Source organism: Ptiloglossa arizonensis, chromosome 2 (assembly GCF_051014685.1).
Source record: "Ptiloglossa arizonensis isolate GNS036 chromosome 2, iyPtiAriz1_principal, whole genome shotgun sequence".
Taxonomy (NCBI): domain Eukaryota; kingdom Metazoa; phylum Arthropoda; class Insecta; order Hymenoptera; family Colletidae; genus Ptiloglossa; species Ptiloglossa arizonensis.
Window position 1 is genome coordinate 28,356,144 of NC_135049.1, and position 13,943 is coordinate 28,370,086.

Genomic DNA, 13,943 nt, shown 5'->3' on the forward strand with positions numbered 1-13,943 from the left:
TACATTCAAGATTTTGTATTACTTTTAATATTTAATAAATTAATATATTTTTATAACAATTTTTTATATGTACAATATGTATAAACTATGACCATATATAAGCACTTATATTTTACTCTTTTAAAAGAAATATCTATTATTCGTATTGATGACAATTAAAGTACCAACATATTATTAATAAAGATATAAATAAAATATTTACATTTGTAAGTAATGTTAAATTATCACATCAAGGAACAAACTTGTAAATGTACAGAAGATAAATCTCAATTTAATTTAAGGCATAAATTACATGTCAGAATTAAGAGAACACCTTAAATGTATATATAGTATAATTATTCTTAAAAATATATTCTTTATTCTCTTTCTGTGCACGTATTGTCAGTTTGGATTTGTTCACACAAATAAAACAAAGATCGAAGTTGTGTGGACAACACAAATTCTTCAAATATCGTTCACTCGTATATTTGCAGTCTCTCTTACGGTGAAACGAGGACAGCCTGAAAACAATAATTTTCAACGAGTTTTTGATACTTATGTAAACAATCTATAACACAATTAATTATGATCAAATATAAAATTCTAAAATGATTTGAAGAAGTTTTTTGATTCTTAAAAAACAGATTTGTTTTTAATAAACTAAGAACAACTATATTTAAATAGTAAAAAATTGATGTTCTATTGTTTAAAATGAAAAGTTGATTATATCGAATAATTATGAATATTATAGTGAAAATAATGCCATTAAAATAACGTTTGTTTTTATTTATAAATAAAAAAAAAAACAAATGGTATATTATACTGTTTGTATAAAATTCTATTTATTTTAGGTCATATATGTCAGATAATTACCGCTTGATGTGCAAATTTATTCATATTTTTCAATGTATACATATACAATATCTTTACTAAGTATACACATTCATTGTGAATGCAAGAACTATCGTTAAATATTGAAAAGTATTCTGGGATAACTTACAGTATAGTAAGTGTAATAATATATATTTATATACACTAAAATGACATAATATAATGCACATAGTTTATGTATGATTCCTAAAGTCACAATTCTAGATATTGTAATGCAGCTTTTTTAAAGGCACAATGCAAGGTGAATTTTTCATTAACAGAACTATTGAGATTTTAAAATTTGAATTTTGTATACTTTGTGGTGAAAAATGGAAAAGGAAAATGAAATAGACGTAAAATACAAAATATGAAAAGAAATATAGTTTGCAAAATATTAAAATGTTACCAATCTGTATAAATATCAAATTTGCTAAATATAAAAGCTACATAATCAATTCTAGACATCGTTCAAAAGCCACACAAAAGATCTGGTTAATGCAAGTGGAAATAAGCTTCTTTAAATTATGCCTTAACAGTTTTCATAGTTTATAAATTAGTATAGACTTTAGTAACACACAATATTCATGAAGTATTCTTCATTTTATCACAAGTTGCTCTTGCTTTATATTTGTTATTATTCATTGAAAATGACAACAATTAGTATCTGTGTTGATGATATTGTCAGACATCATTTCAATATAGGCACAAAAATGTATGTTTAATTCTGTGTTAAAGTTTATACTAAATTTTATACTTATTCACACACTATTAGAATATATTAAAACAAATATTATAATTAGAGTTATTAATGCATGTGACCAATTGAATAAGAACTAGAAAAAACATTAAAATACTATAACAACTACCAAAAGTGACTTTTGGTAATGCAACTTAAGTTGAATATTCTCATCTTATTCAGTAAATTGTAATGACTTCTATTTACAGTAAAATAAGTATCTTTCCAATTTTAACATTTGATTGTAAGCTTTCAACATAAAAATACTGCTCCTTAAAAAATATACTAATAAATAACATTTTGCAATACTTTGCAATCTAACTATGGAATATACACTTACAAACAAAATATTTGTGGAAATTGGGATATATAATTTTTAATATATACTATTTTCGTATAATTAAGTGTATAGTAATTTTAACAAAAAAATTTATCTTAAGATACCATTTGCACCTGTAAAAGGAGTGCTAAATTAAGCAGAACATATTTTCAAGTAGTGAATAAAAATTGTGCTTTATCACTTGAACAATAAAATATTCTATAATATTTTATGTTTCCCGTTACGATTATACCAAGATATTAGGTATCAATAAAATATTATACATACTTAATTATGCAAATTCATAAGCACTATAGTTCATATTATGCTTATAATTTATCTATTATGTATGACGATAAACAAAATTGACTCAATCACTGTGAATTCTTGTAATATTTGAAAAACTCTATATTAAATTACCCTCGTACCAAGTGCGATCAAAAGTTCCAAGGACAGTATCGTTAGTGAACAAACTGAAAGACATGGACATGCGCGATGCGCAGAGACCTTGCTGTAACCTTCAAGAATCAGAATATCAAATCTTATCGCGCTACCTATATCAGGACTTGTGTTATACATGTTTTTGTGATCAAGTATATGGGTGCATCTGCAATTTGAATAGGGACTTCAAATTTGAACACAAAGCAAATATCAAATTATGCGATTATCATCGGTAATAAAAATTGAGTCCACAACTATAACACAGAGTCCAAATAGCAAAAATTTGCTATTTCACAGTGAGCGAATCCGCGCTTTTCAAGACCGAAGAAGGCGAGGCAGGTGAGGACCGTGACCAATAGTACACTCGACGTTTTTTTCTTTTTAAATTCGAGAAAGTTGTGCACCATGTATTTGTCTCCACGGATTAGACTATATTAGCGCTGAACTCTATTGTGGGGCATTCGGCGCAAACGATCTGTGGCGCGAAGGTAGTCAAATTTTTCATCACAGAGATGAGCAACATTTTTATCTAGATAAAAGTTTCGAATAACAAATAACAAACAAATAACTTCTTATTCTCTATTTGTATAAAATAAAATAAAAATTATAATTTAAATTATAAATTTTTTATTTGTTATTTGTTATTCAAATAAAATTTTGCCCATCTCTGCTTCAACTTGACAACGTGCTTGCACCATTCAAAAGATATAAATTTATCAACCGTACAAATACGAACGTCACTCCTCACCCCCGTCACCTGCTACTCGTCAAATTTGGTCCTCTTTGATTTTTTCCTCTTTCCCAAAATGAATCACACAAAGTGCTTGGCACGCTCACAGCCTAGGGCTTCCAGACAGTGTTCCAAAAGTAACAAAAACATTGGGAAGGTATATTGATGTACAAGAGGACTACTTTGAAGAGGATAGCGGTCAAATCTAAATAAGGCACGTTCCTTTTTTTTATTTGCCCAATCTCGGAACTTTTTGGTCGCACCTCGTAATTCACGAATTCAAACTTTACAAGATTTGAGATTCGTGAAGTTTATATCACATATATATTTTATCTGAAATAAAATGTTGGGAAAAAAGTTACTTAAAGTTTCAGTGTTTCATACCTTTAATAAAACTTATTATATTTTATTGAAAATGTGGTTCTAAAAAATAAGTATATGTGATATACATTTTGAGCAACATCTATTGTTACACCTTGCACTTGATGTAATGCATGTTTTTTTATGGGAATAATCAGTTTACTGCATTTGAAATTCACAGTTTACAATATGTAGAATAAAAAATAGAAAAATTTTTTAACTGGTATATTATGCCAAAAAGATTAATCAGTCAGAATGCAACTGATTTACCTTGGTTAAATAATAATGAACCATATTATTTACACTAAGTGCAGAAAATCAATCACTAGAGGGTTTACATGATTGCAAATCTTAAGTAAAACACAATTTGTATTATAGTACGAAAGTAAACAGAAATTACATTTACATCATACATATTCATATAATAATTGCAATTAAAAACTAAACTGTTATTTATTTTGTATTGTATCATAAAATACAGTAAATACAAAAGTATTCGTTCCTAACATTTAAGAATGTACAATGAATCATAAAGTGAAAAATACACGTTGAAAGGAAGTATAAATGATGGGCTCACATAGATATACATCTCAATAGTAGAATAGAAATTAGGTGTTTGCGCTATCTGGTGCTCAATGTTAGAAAATTTGTTGCATATGATAAACTATATAAATATTTATAACTTTTATAATTACACATTCCACATAGTTAAAAAAAGATGTTATAAAAATAAGTACATAATATGTATGAAAGTAAATGCTTTTATAAAATTGAAAATAATAATTTGATACAGTATTGCCAATGGTACATAGAATGTTTAGAATTTTTATGAGAATGATCTCTTTAATATTTTACTTATAGTATTTACATACTTTTTTTACTGCATTTGTTGTTTTTATTAAGTGCATTAATAAGATATTACCAGTCTTTCAGATATAAACTTGTAAATTCTGTTTGGGTTTTATATAAGTATGTTAAAGCTAAAATTAAACACAAACATTGTACATAATTTGGACATAATAAAACATATCAATAGAGTAATGCTAAGTACATAAAAATCATTTCTATTAATCCTTTTATTTTGGAAATATAAATAAATAAATAAAAAAAAATATTATGCAAAATTATGCTGTTCACTATGTGAAATTAATATTACAATTTTTATTAATCTTTAATATTGTAAGCAAAATTTTATTACCATTAAAAAATATTAAATAAATCACATACTCTATTCTTACATTCCTTATTACAAATAAATATACTAACATTTAAGATTTAGCAATAAACTAAAAATCTAAATAATAAAAACAGAATTTGAATGCAAGATACTAATATAACTAATTTGATGTTGATCACAATTTAATTCCTTTAAATAATTTGCACATGATACTCATTAATTACTGGTAATAACAATTATAATTACATACATAGACAACGTAAAAAATAACAATATAACAATGAATTAATAACATGATAAAATAACAATTATGTATATGTGCAAGATTATATCTGTTGTGTACTAAATTTGGTAACTTATTGAAATCAGCATTGGCAATACTACATATAAAATTTCAGCAGATATCATTTTATAATGTTCCATTCTATATTATATGAATTTCAATGCAACATGTTATCTTTCGCAATTGATTTTCTGTTAGTTTCCTTACTTATAGTAAATGCTAATTTATTATACCATATACTAATAAAATTTAGTTAATCCGTACCAAAGTATTTTTGTCCAAAATGGTTTGGAGCTATGTTATGAATCTCTGACGTCAAAATCTTCATCTGTAAAAGGAAACACAACTTCATACAAAAATTGAGATGTATTTATTATATAAAAATATAGCTTAAATTGCAAACTGCTTACTTCTGTCCTGCTATGATAGTACTACATACATAATAATTTGGTTAATACAATCAATAAAATTATCTAAAAATGATTTGTAAATCATATTATGTGAAATATTGTAAATTATTTATTAAATTAAAAGAATGAAAATGATATGTTGATCAATTATAGTGTAGCTTATATATTCTAATATAAAAATTGAAAGCACTGCAATAATATTATAGTATAATGGTACAAGGTAATTAAATATTTGTGGCACACTTATCATAGCATAACATACAACACAAATTTCAAATATTGGTAATATTCTTTGAAGATAAAATAAATGGTATAAAAAAATATATAGAATTTTAAAAGAAAAATTATAAATATATAACAAATAAATTTATCTTTGAAACGTTTCTTACTTTTTAATGTTATATAAATAAACAAATGTTTATGTAAGAATTATCTTTTTAACTGATATTCTTGTAATTACTATAAAGCTGTATTTACAAACCACAGTAAAATTGACATACATATATCAACTTCATATACAATAAAGAGTGTAGATTTATTTTCTATTACATTGGCTTAGAGAAAAAGTTTTATCTTTAGTAAGTTTTATTAAAACTTGTGGAAAACAATCATATGTGCTGTGCAAGAAAAGAATAAAAATTGATTTAAAAAGCACAAAGTTACTAGTACGTGTTTATATGGCATGTGTTGCAAACATACCTGAGGAAAGGCTGCGACTAGAGTTTTAACAGCAATTGGTGTACAAAATAAATTTGATAAAATAATATTTTCTTCAAGTACACTATGCTCCTTTAAAACTGCTATTGCTTTTATCACAGTATTTCCAGTACCTTTAATTCAAAATAAAACATTATAATTTTACAATGCAGAGTGTTTATAATTAAATATAAAAATTATTTTACTTTAAATAATTATCTAACACTTGAAATAACTTAAATTTGTTTAATAAGTATGATCTATCTTGTACTTACTCATTATAGGATACATTAACAACACTTTTCTGTGAGATATATCATCTGGAAATTTTGCATATACTACCTTGGCTTCGTGTGTATCGGCATCACTTTCGACTAATATCTTTCCAATTCTTATACTTCGACAACAATCTCTTAAACCCTAAAATAAAAAATGCAATTAATATGGTCCATTAATTTAAATTTTCAATGATTGCAAATACCTGTTCCATGGCTTCTCCACTTCTTACTATTGACACACCACAGTTTCCTTTTTGATATTTTAAACCATGATATTCAGCACCCGTTGGTGTAGTTATCACACATTCAGTAAAAGGTAGTTGATTCAAACTTTCTTCTATGACTAGCCTTATCTACAAATTTTAAAGTCAACTTGAAGGAAACTACTTATATTTACATTACAATATTCTTCTTATTTACAATAAAAATATAACTTATGTGCACATTCTTTACTTAATGACAACTTTATTTGCATAATTTATCTGTACCAAAAGTAATATATAATTTTTTTTATGAATATTTATAGTTCTCATGATAATATCTGATTAAAATTTAAATCAATTACGAAATAAATGTTATTCTGACAATAGAATTAATTTTTTTTTTTTGAATGTAAGAAAAGTATTTTTCAAATACAATCAACTACATTTTTCCGATGAAAGTATGTTCAAAAATACAAGGTCATGATAATCGACGTGAGAAAAAGACAAACATTAATGATTTTCTACTCTTTATAAAATACACGTTGCTCTCATGAAATAAGAGACTTCTCATTTAAAAATATTTTAAAAAGGCAAAATATATTTTAAAATTACGTGACATCACATAGAAAAGTACTAATAAACGAAAAACAAAGGGGCTCACCAGTCGATCAGCATAGAACTTGAAGTCGCTCCTCGTGGTGTTTCTGTAAATGAAAATACATTGTATCCATTAATCTGTTTAATCAGAAACACGTAATCCCACGTAACAGCATCTTGCCGGCGTTTTTAATATTAAAAAAAAAAAAGAACACATTGAGTATGAAAAACTGAATGATATTTTTGTGGTCAATTTACTGACTTGTCCCGCAATATAGTCTGTAATTCCTTCACTTGATTGTTAGTCGGAAGAATCTTTAAATTCGGCCCGTACAGATCATTGATTCCGTTACACTCGCTTGATTTTTGTACAACCGTTGTTATATCCGTAGTATTCATGTCAGATTTTTCAGATGAAAGCATCACCTCTTCAGATGTTGATTGAACGATGCACGGCGGCGCACACTCACGAAATCGATAAGCACGATTTTCATCGACGAATTGACTACTAGAGGTATCGTTTCGCCAAGAAACTAACCACGATACCCACGATGCCAGTAGTGAGAAGATTGATTCCAACATCGAGTGATTGAAGTTAACTACTTGCGTCTACAGTGGAGTCGCAACTACGTATCGGTTTAATTTTTACTATTACCGTAATTATATCTTAGACCATATCTACATAAGTATAAATATACATTTAAGTATATATGGTCTAAGATTTAAACTTTAGACTGTATAATTACACATTGCATCAACATGTTTTTGTACTCTACATTCATTTTGTGCAATTTCATCAATATGATGTAATAATAATGGATTTTTAATTACATATTGGAGAATGAAAATCAAAAGCTAGATCGTGATTGGATACTGTATACACCAGTTATATAGCCCTGAGAAGTGAATTTTTGGTGAAAATATCTTACACATGTTTCTAGGTAAAGCGCCGAATGTATCAATATTTAAGCGATTAAAATTTTGTTGTCAAAAATCACAATTCGTTTGTACTTATGCTAGAAAAACGAAGCACAATATAATGTCCCATCCTTACGGAGGGCAGAGAATGTATCTTCGACGAAGCAAACACGGTAAACATCTAAATACTTTTCTATGATGCAGTCAATAAATTTATGTAATTATAATGCTCTAAAATTACGTGTTACATATTTTGTGAAAGTCTATTTTATAGTTTTAAAATACGAGATATTACAGGTAATTTAAAAAACTGAACGTATATAATTGTCGTTCGTATATTCGATAAGCTTTAAACTTTGGTTAGTTTTGATTTTTCGAGTCAACATTAATCAAATGAAATGATTAAGAACGATGATTTTGTATAATTTTCTTTGTAATTCTGTATTTATATCACATATTTTGATGTATGTTTAGGAGATGAAGGTGACAGTTCTCAATCTGGAAGTTCACGGTTCGAACACCATGGTCGAGCAAGAGGCAGAGGACAAGGACATCCCTCTTGGTTAAGGGGCAAAGAAATAGGTCTCTATTACAGAGATAGAGTAAAGATGAAACGTATGGAGAAAGAAACTCGTGTCATTAAATTACCATCAATCATTCAACAGAAGATTGAACATGTATTAGAAAACTCTATGGGATTTTATTATAAATTATATGATAATGAAGCACAAGCAGAAGATACTAATAGTAGATTGGAGAATAAATACACACACATTCATGATTCACAGTTCAAAAGAAAATTTTTAAATATAGTATCTGGTAATATACAAGAAAATTTAGCTAAAGCTATGCTTGTTAAATCAGTTGTGGAAAGAAATAGTGATTTAGATGATAAGTTACTGAGTGAATATAAATTAAAAGCATCTTTGGCAGAATATGAAAGTATGATGAAATTTCGATTAAAGCTACCAACATATCACAAGAGAACAGAGATTTTACAATTAATCAAAGAAAATCAAGTTGTCGTAATAAGTGGAGAGACTGGTGAGTTTGTTATCAACAACTGTAAATAAACAACTGATTTTATCATGTTTAATTATAGACAGAAGTAATATTATATATAATTTATTCTATCTGCATACATGTCATTAAATTAAACATTTACATTATTATTGATTAGATCAGTGAATAGCATAATGTAAATGTTTCCAATTCTTTTTTATAATTTATTGAATATAGTTATTGTATAGATGTATTTTAGGTTGTGGAAAAACAACACAGGTTGCTCAATTTATACTTGATGATCAAATAGAACAAGGTAATGGTAGCATTACTCGAATTATTTGTACTCAACCTAGGAGGATATCTGCAATATCTGTTGCTGAAAGAGTTGCTGCTGAAAGGGGAGAGAAGCTTGGAAAATCTGTTGGTTTTCAAATTCGACTTGAAAAGTATGTTTCTATTTTCCTGTAATTTTCTTATATGACAGAACATTATGTTATTTCTGTTTATATATAGAATACTGCCCAGAGATAGAGGAAGTATACTATTTTGTACTACTGGGATGCTACTACAATTCATGCAAGGCGATCCAGCTTTAAAAGATTATTCTCATATAATATTGGATGAAATTCATGAACGCTCCACTGAAAGTGATTTTATCATTGCTTTGTTGAAACTAATTATTCCTAAAGTATGTTGAATACGATTAATTATAAGTTTGTACATAAAGTTAAATTGAGCTCGTTTTTTTTTATACGTGTACACAATCTGTTTCTTAGAGACCAGATTTGAAAGTCCTTCTCATGAGTGCAACGCTTAATTCTGAAAGCTTTTCAAAATATTACAATGATTGTCCTATGATTCATATCCCAGGCTTTACATTTCCAGTGGAAAAATTTTATTTAGAAGACATTTTATTATTTACACAGTAAGTTTTCTTACTATAGTTTTCATATTAAAAACAGTACGAATAAAGAATTGCAATATAAATTGATTTACAGATTTAAGTTTTCCAAACCACCTTCAGTACCACAAAATTTCAAGAAATATACTAAAAAGTATAAAGAAGTTCAAAAGAAAAGGGATGAGTTTTCTGAGACTATAGGTCCATATGTACGACAACTTATAGCTGATGTAAGTGTCACTTTTATACTTTTACATTTTTATTATTTTTTTTTTAAGATAAATTGATCACATTTATTGTAATACAGAAAAAGTATCCAACACATGTAATTGATCAATTGAGGAATCCTAATAGTGAGGAAATGTCTCTTGATCTTATAGAAGAATTAATCGGATACATTTCTAGAACAAAAGAACTTGGAGCAATTCTAGTATTTCTGCCTGGAATGATGGACATAACAAAACTACACAGACTAATGCTAGACAGTGGACGGTATCCACAAAGTAAGTATACTTAATGTGGTACAGTAAATATAGGTCTTAGTGCTACAATATTTGTTAAAAATAATTCTCTGTATAGGTAAATATATTATTTATCCCCTTCACTCCCGTATGCCAACAGTCGAACAAAAGCTTATATTTAAAGAACCACCTGCAGGAATTCGGAAAATAATAATTTCAACTTCCATTGCGGAGACTTCCATAACTATTGAAGACGTAGTATTTGTTATTGACTGTGGCAAAATGAAATATAAGAAATTTGATTTGGAAAGGAACATCCAAACTTTACTACCTGAATGGGTATCGTTTGCTAATGCTAAACAAAGAAGCGGTCGAGCAGGCAGGTTAGGTTAAGTAATTAACATATTAAGGAATTGATTTATTTATTACTTCCAATATTTTCTTTGATATTCATATGTTTCTTTTAGAGTGAAACCTGGCTATTGTTATCATTTGTATTCAAAAGCTAGAGAAATGACGTTTGATCAATATCCATTACCTGAGATGTTAAGAACTCGTTTAGAAGAAGTAATTTTGCAAATAAAAATTTTGCAATTAGGGAAAGCTAAATCTTTTCTAGCCAGCGTTATGGATCCGCCAAATTTAAAAGCTATAGATTTATCTTTGGACCTACTCAGAACTCTTAATGCATTAGATAATGAAGAACACTTGACTCCTTTGGGATATCATTTAGCGCAATTGCCGCTTGATCCACGAACAGGTAACATCTCTACTTTTAAATATAATACCTTCCTTGATAATTTTTCTTAATAAAATTTATTTTTATCAGGAAAAATGATCATATGGGCAGCGTTATTTTCTTGCGTCGAGCCGGTCTGTGCGATTGCAGCAAGTCTTACGTTCAAGGATGCATTTTATTGCCCTCTAAGAAAAGAGGAGCAAGCAAAACAAAAAAAACTTGAACTTAGTATGAATCAATACAGTGATCACATTGCATTGGCCGAAGCTTTAAGAAGGTTCGAGGTTTCGTACAGAAGAGGAAATGCTGGTTATTTTTGCAGAGAGTATTTCCTCTCTTTAAATACACTCAAACTTCTTTCTGAAATGAAGACTCAATTCGCTCAGCATTTGCATCAAATGAAATTTTTGGAAACTGAAAATCCGAGCGAAAAGAACGCCAACCGGAATTCTGACAATATTGCGTTAGTGAAAGCAATAGTATGTGCTGGATTGTATCCAAATGTTGCTGTTATAAGGTATGTACGCTTTTTAGTGTACCAAATATTTGGTTTCCTGGAATTTGTTGAAATGAAGAATAATCAAAATTTGAACTTTTGATCAATTTCATATATTTTGAATTTTTTCAGGAGAGTTACAAAGAACGGAACAGTTGCATGGACTCCAGAAGATGGTAGTGTTTCCATACATCCGTCAAGTATAAACGATAAAATTAAACCTCTTCCTAGCCCGTTTATTACATATTTTGTAAAACAACGATCGACGCAAACATATTTGCACGACACTACATGTGTTTCTGCACCAATTTTATTATTTGCTGCACCAAACATGTGTATAAGTACGAGAAATTCGCAGTTTTTGACATAACTTATATTATATATACACACATACCAATATTGTTAATTTTACAGAAAAGGAAAAAGGAAATTATTTTATTAGTTTAACAAGTTCTCAAAATTTTTCTTGCGACTTACGAACCGCCCAACTCATTCAGGTATAAAAATTGGGAACTTCCATAGATTAAAATTTAGATTTAAAACATATTTTTATGTACTTATTCATTATAGAAATTACAAGAAGAATTTAATAACATGTTAGAATACAAAGTGACACATCCAGGAACAGTAGTCTGGAATGGCCATGAAGGTGACTTATTAAAGTAAGTTTCGTGCTGTTTAAGCATTTTTTATTTGTTGTTGTTGTATTAACAAACAATAATATTTGTTGATTATAGTGCGATTATAGATTTGGTCTGCCAAAAAGATGAGGAAATGGGATTTTCTGAATCTACTGTTGAAGACAGCGAAGATAATTTTTACAACTGAGGTCTTAAATAATTTAGTAATTTATTTTATGAATAACATAATTATCTCATCTAAAGCTTTAGAATGTAACGAAATAGCTCCAATAACTTAGGCTTTAAAATCTCTGTTTAATTAACTTCATAAAATAAATCACTGAATATATTTAAATAATACTACTTATTATCTAGTTTTGTTTACATAAAATAATAATAATAGATGCAATTAAATGCAAATAAAAATATTATAAAGTTTGTAATATGACTAGAAAATAAATTTTTGAAGAAACATAACTATTCATTAGTAATATCAATCAAATAAAAAGTTAATTAACTAATTCGTCGACAAATAGAAAATAACAATTTTTGATATCTAATATCGAATTTTGATTCAAAGTATAATGCATTCAGAATATCATGATTTATATTATGTTCTCAAAATACGGTTTCAATTTGTAGAACATTATTTATTTTGGGATATATGCCGTATCAATACTTTGACATATTAATATGTATATCGTTGATTATGAAAAGTTAATGATCAGTAGAGGAAATGTTATAATCGGTATTTTTGACATTTTGTATTTCCTTTGGTAAAATCGAAGAACAGTTGAACAGTACGCGTCTCTTTCACGATAGATTTTTATTATTTAATATTGGTTTATTAAACATTATTTTATCTATTTAGAATTAGCATTTCAAAGAGGAAAGGAATAAGGTCACAAGTGTAATTATCAAAGGTGGCGATTAACTATTTAAATATAACTACTTTGTTTCAAGGAAGGAGGTTTTGTCATTTGTCATCGAATAACATACCAAACAAAAGAAGAAAGTTATAATTAAACTTTGCATTCTGAATTTCGAAAATAGTAACTTAGTACCATTTGTAGCATAACTTAGTAATATTTGTAATAATAAGTGATGATAATAATAACAAAAATAATAATAATAATAATAATAATATTAAATTATAATTTAAATACAATATTACTTTATTTCTGTTAAATAGTGGTTGGAAATATTGATTCATTCTTATTTGTGAGAAAATACTATAAGATTTAATTTGATTTAATTTAATCGAAATATTTAATTTTCTATATCCACATTATTCTATTTTTAATCTTGGAATATTTGACATATCTTGTAATAGTTAAAACAAGACAAAAGTAGATTGTAAATTGAAGTTTGGCAAAATTTGAAATTTAAATAATTTCTACATTATCTGATTTGTAGATATTTGAAAACCCTGTTTGATGATTTACACTTGAGTGTTGAAAGGGTTGCCTAGCCCTCAGTTTATTATCCATCGAAGCAGTAGAGCTCAACTGTGCGTGTATAGAATACAGAAGTGCTTTTCAACTTCCATCCTCTAATGAATCGCGTAAACGTGAATAAGAATTATTAAATTGAAGGTGAGCGCGAATTTACTTTTTTTTTTGTATTTTCATTATCGCAAGTGATCCCAGATAATCAAACTACCTAAAGACTCAAAATAAAATATCTCCATTTCATTCGTTTGCTATTGAAATAAAACTATCTCT

General features: G+C 27.5%; 2 protein-coding genes across 4 annotated transcripts; one reads left to right on the top strand and one right to left on the bottom strand.

The window, feature by feature from the left end:
• Positions 1-221: 221 nt before the first annotated feature.
• On the bottom strand, positions 222-7,803 carry Kri (uracil phosphoribosyltransferase krishah). Its single transcript, XM_076303980.1, has 7 exons — positions 7,342-7,803; positions 7,144-7,186; positions 6,483-6,632; positions 6,277-6,421; positions 6,005-6,135; positions 5,160-5,223; positions 222-500 (listed from the first exon to the last, which is right to left on the bottom strand). The coding sequence occupies exons 1-7, from the start codon at positions 7,659-7,661 to the stop codon at positions 445-447; spliced, it is 909 nt and encodes a 302-aa protein (XP_076160095.1). The 5' UTR covers positions 7,662-7,803; the 3' UTR covers positions 222-444.
• LOC143143092 (ATP-dependent DNA/RNA helicase DHX36) lies at positions 2,470-12,696 on the top strand. 3 transcript variants are annotated; one of them, XM_076303977.1, is made up of 17 exons: positions 2,470-2,684; positions 7,484-7,735; positions 7,920-8,020; positions 8,100-8,170; positions 8,472-9,041; positions 9,259-9,448; positions 9,516-9,690; positions 9,779-9,927; positions 10,001-10,133; positions 10,211-10,406; positions 10,483-10,747; positions 10,832-11,124; positions 11,194-11,620; positions 11,732-11,940; positions 12,014-12,096; positions 12,170-12,261; positions 12,337-12,696. In XM_076303977.1, the coding sequence occupies exons 4-17, from the start codon at positions 8,119-8,121 to the stop codon at positions 12,425-12,427; spliced, it is 2,925 nt and encodes a 974-aa protein (XP_076160092.1). In that variant the 5' UTR covers positions 2,470-2,684; positions 7,484-7,735; positions 7,920-8,020; positions 8,100-8,118; the 3' UTR covers positions 12,428-12,696. The 3 variants fall into 3 exon arrangements, with proteins under 3 accessions (XP_076160092.1, XP_076160093.1, XP_076160091.1); XM_076303978.1 differs by having other exon boundaries at positions 7,484-7,709; XM_076303976.1 differs by lacking the exons at positions 2,470-2,684; positions 7,484-7,735; positions 7,920-8,020 and having other exon boundaries at positions 8,021-8,170.
• Positions 12,697-13,943: the final 1,247 nt, after the last annotated feature.

Excerpts from the sequence above, each read along its gene's own strand:
- Kri (XM_076303980.1), bottom strand. The coding sequence starts at position 7,661 with ATGTTGGAATCAATCTTCTCACTACTGGCATCGTGGGTATCGTGGTTA. Across the intron at positions 6,422-6,482 it reads GTGGAGAAGCCATGGAACAG|GGTTTAAGAGATTGTTGTCG; the intron begins GTATTTGCAATC and ends TTTTTATTTTAG. Across the intron at positions 5,224-6,004 it reads TAGTCGCAGCCTTTCCTCAG|ATGAAGATTTTGACGTCAGA; the intron begins GTATGTTTGCAA and ends TTCCTTTTACAG.
- LOC143143092 (XM_076303977.1), top strand. The coding sequence starts at position 8,119 with ATGTCCCATCCTTACGGAGGGCAGAGAATGTATCTTCGACGAAGCAAA. Across the intron at positions 9,691-9,778 it reads TGAAACTAATTATTCCTAAA|AGACCAGATTTGAAAGTCCT; the intron begins GTATGTTGAATA and ends TCTGTTTCTTAG. Across the intron at positions 12,262-12,336 it reads CATGAAGGTGACTTATTAAA|TGCGATTATAGATTTGGTCT; the intron begins GTAAGTTTCGTG and ends TGTTGATTATAG.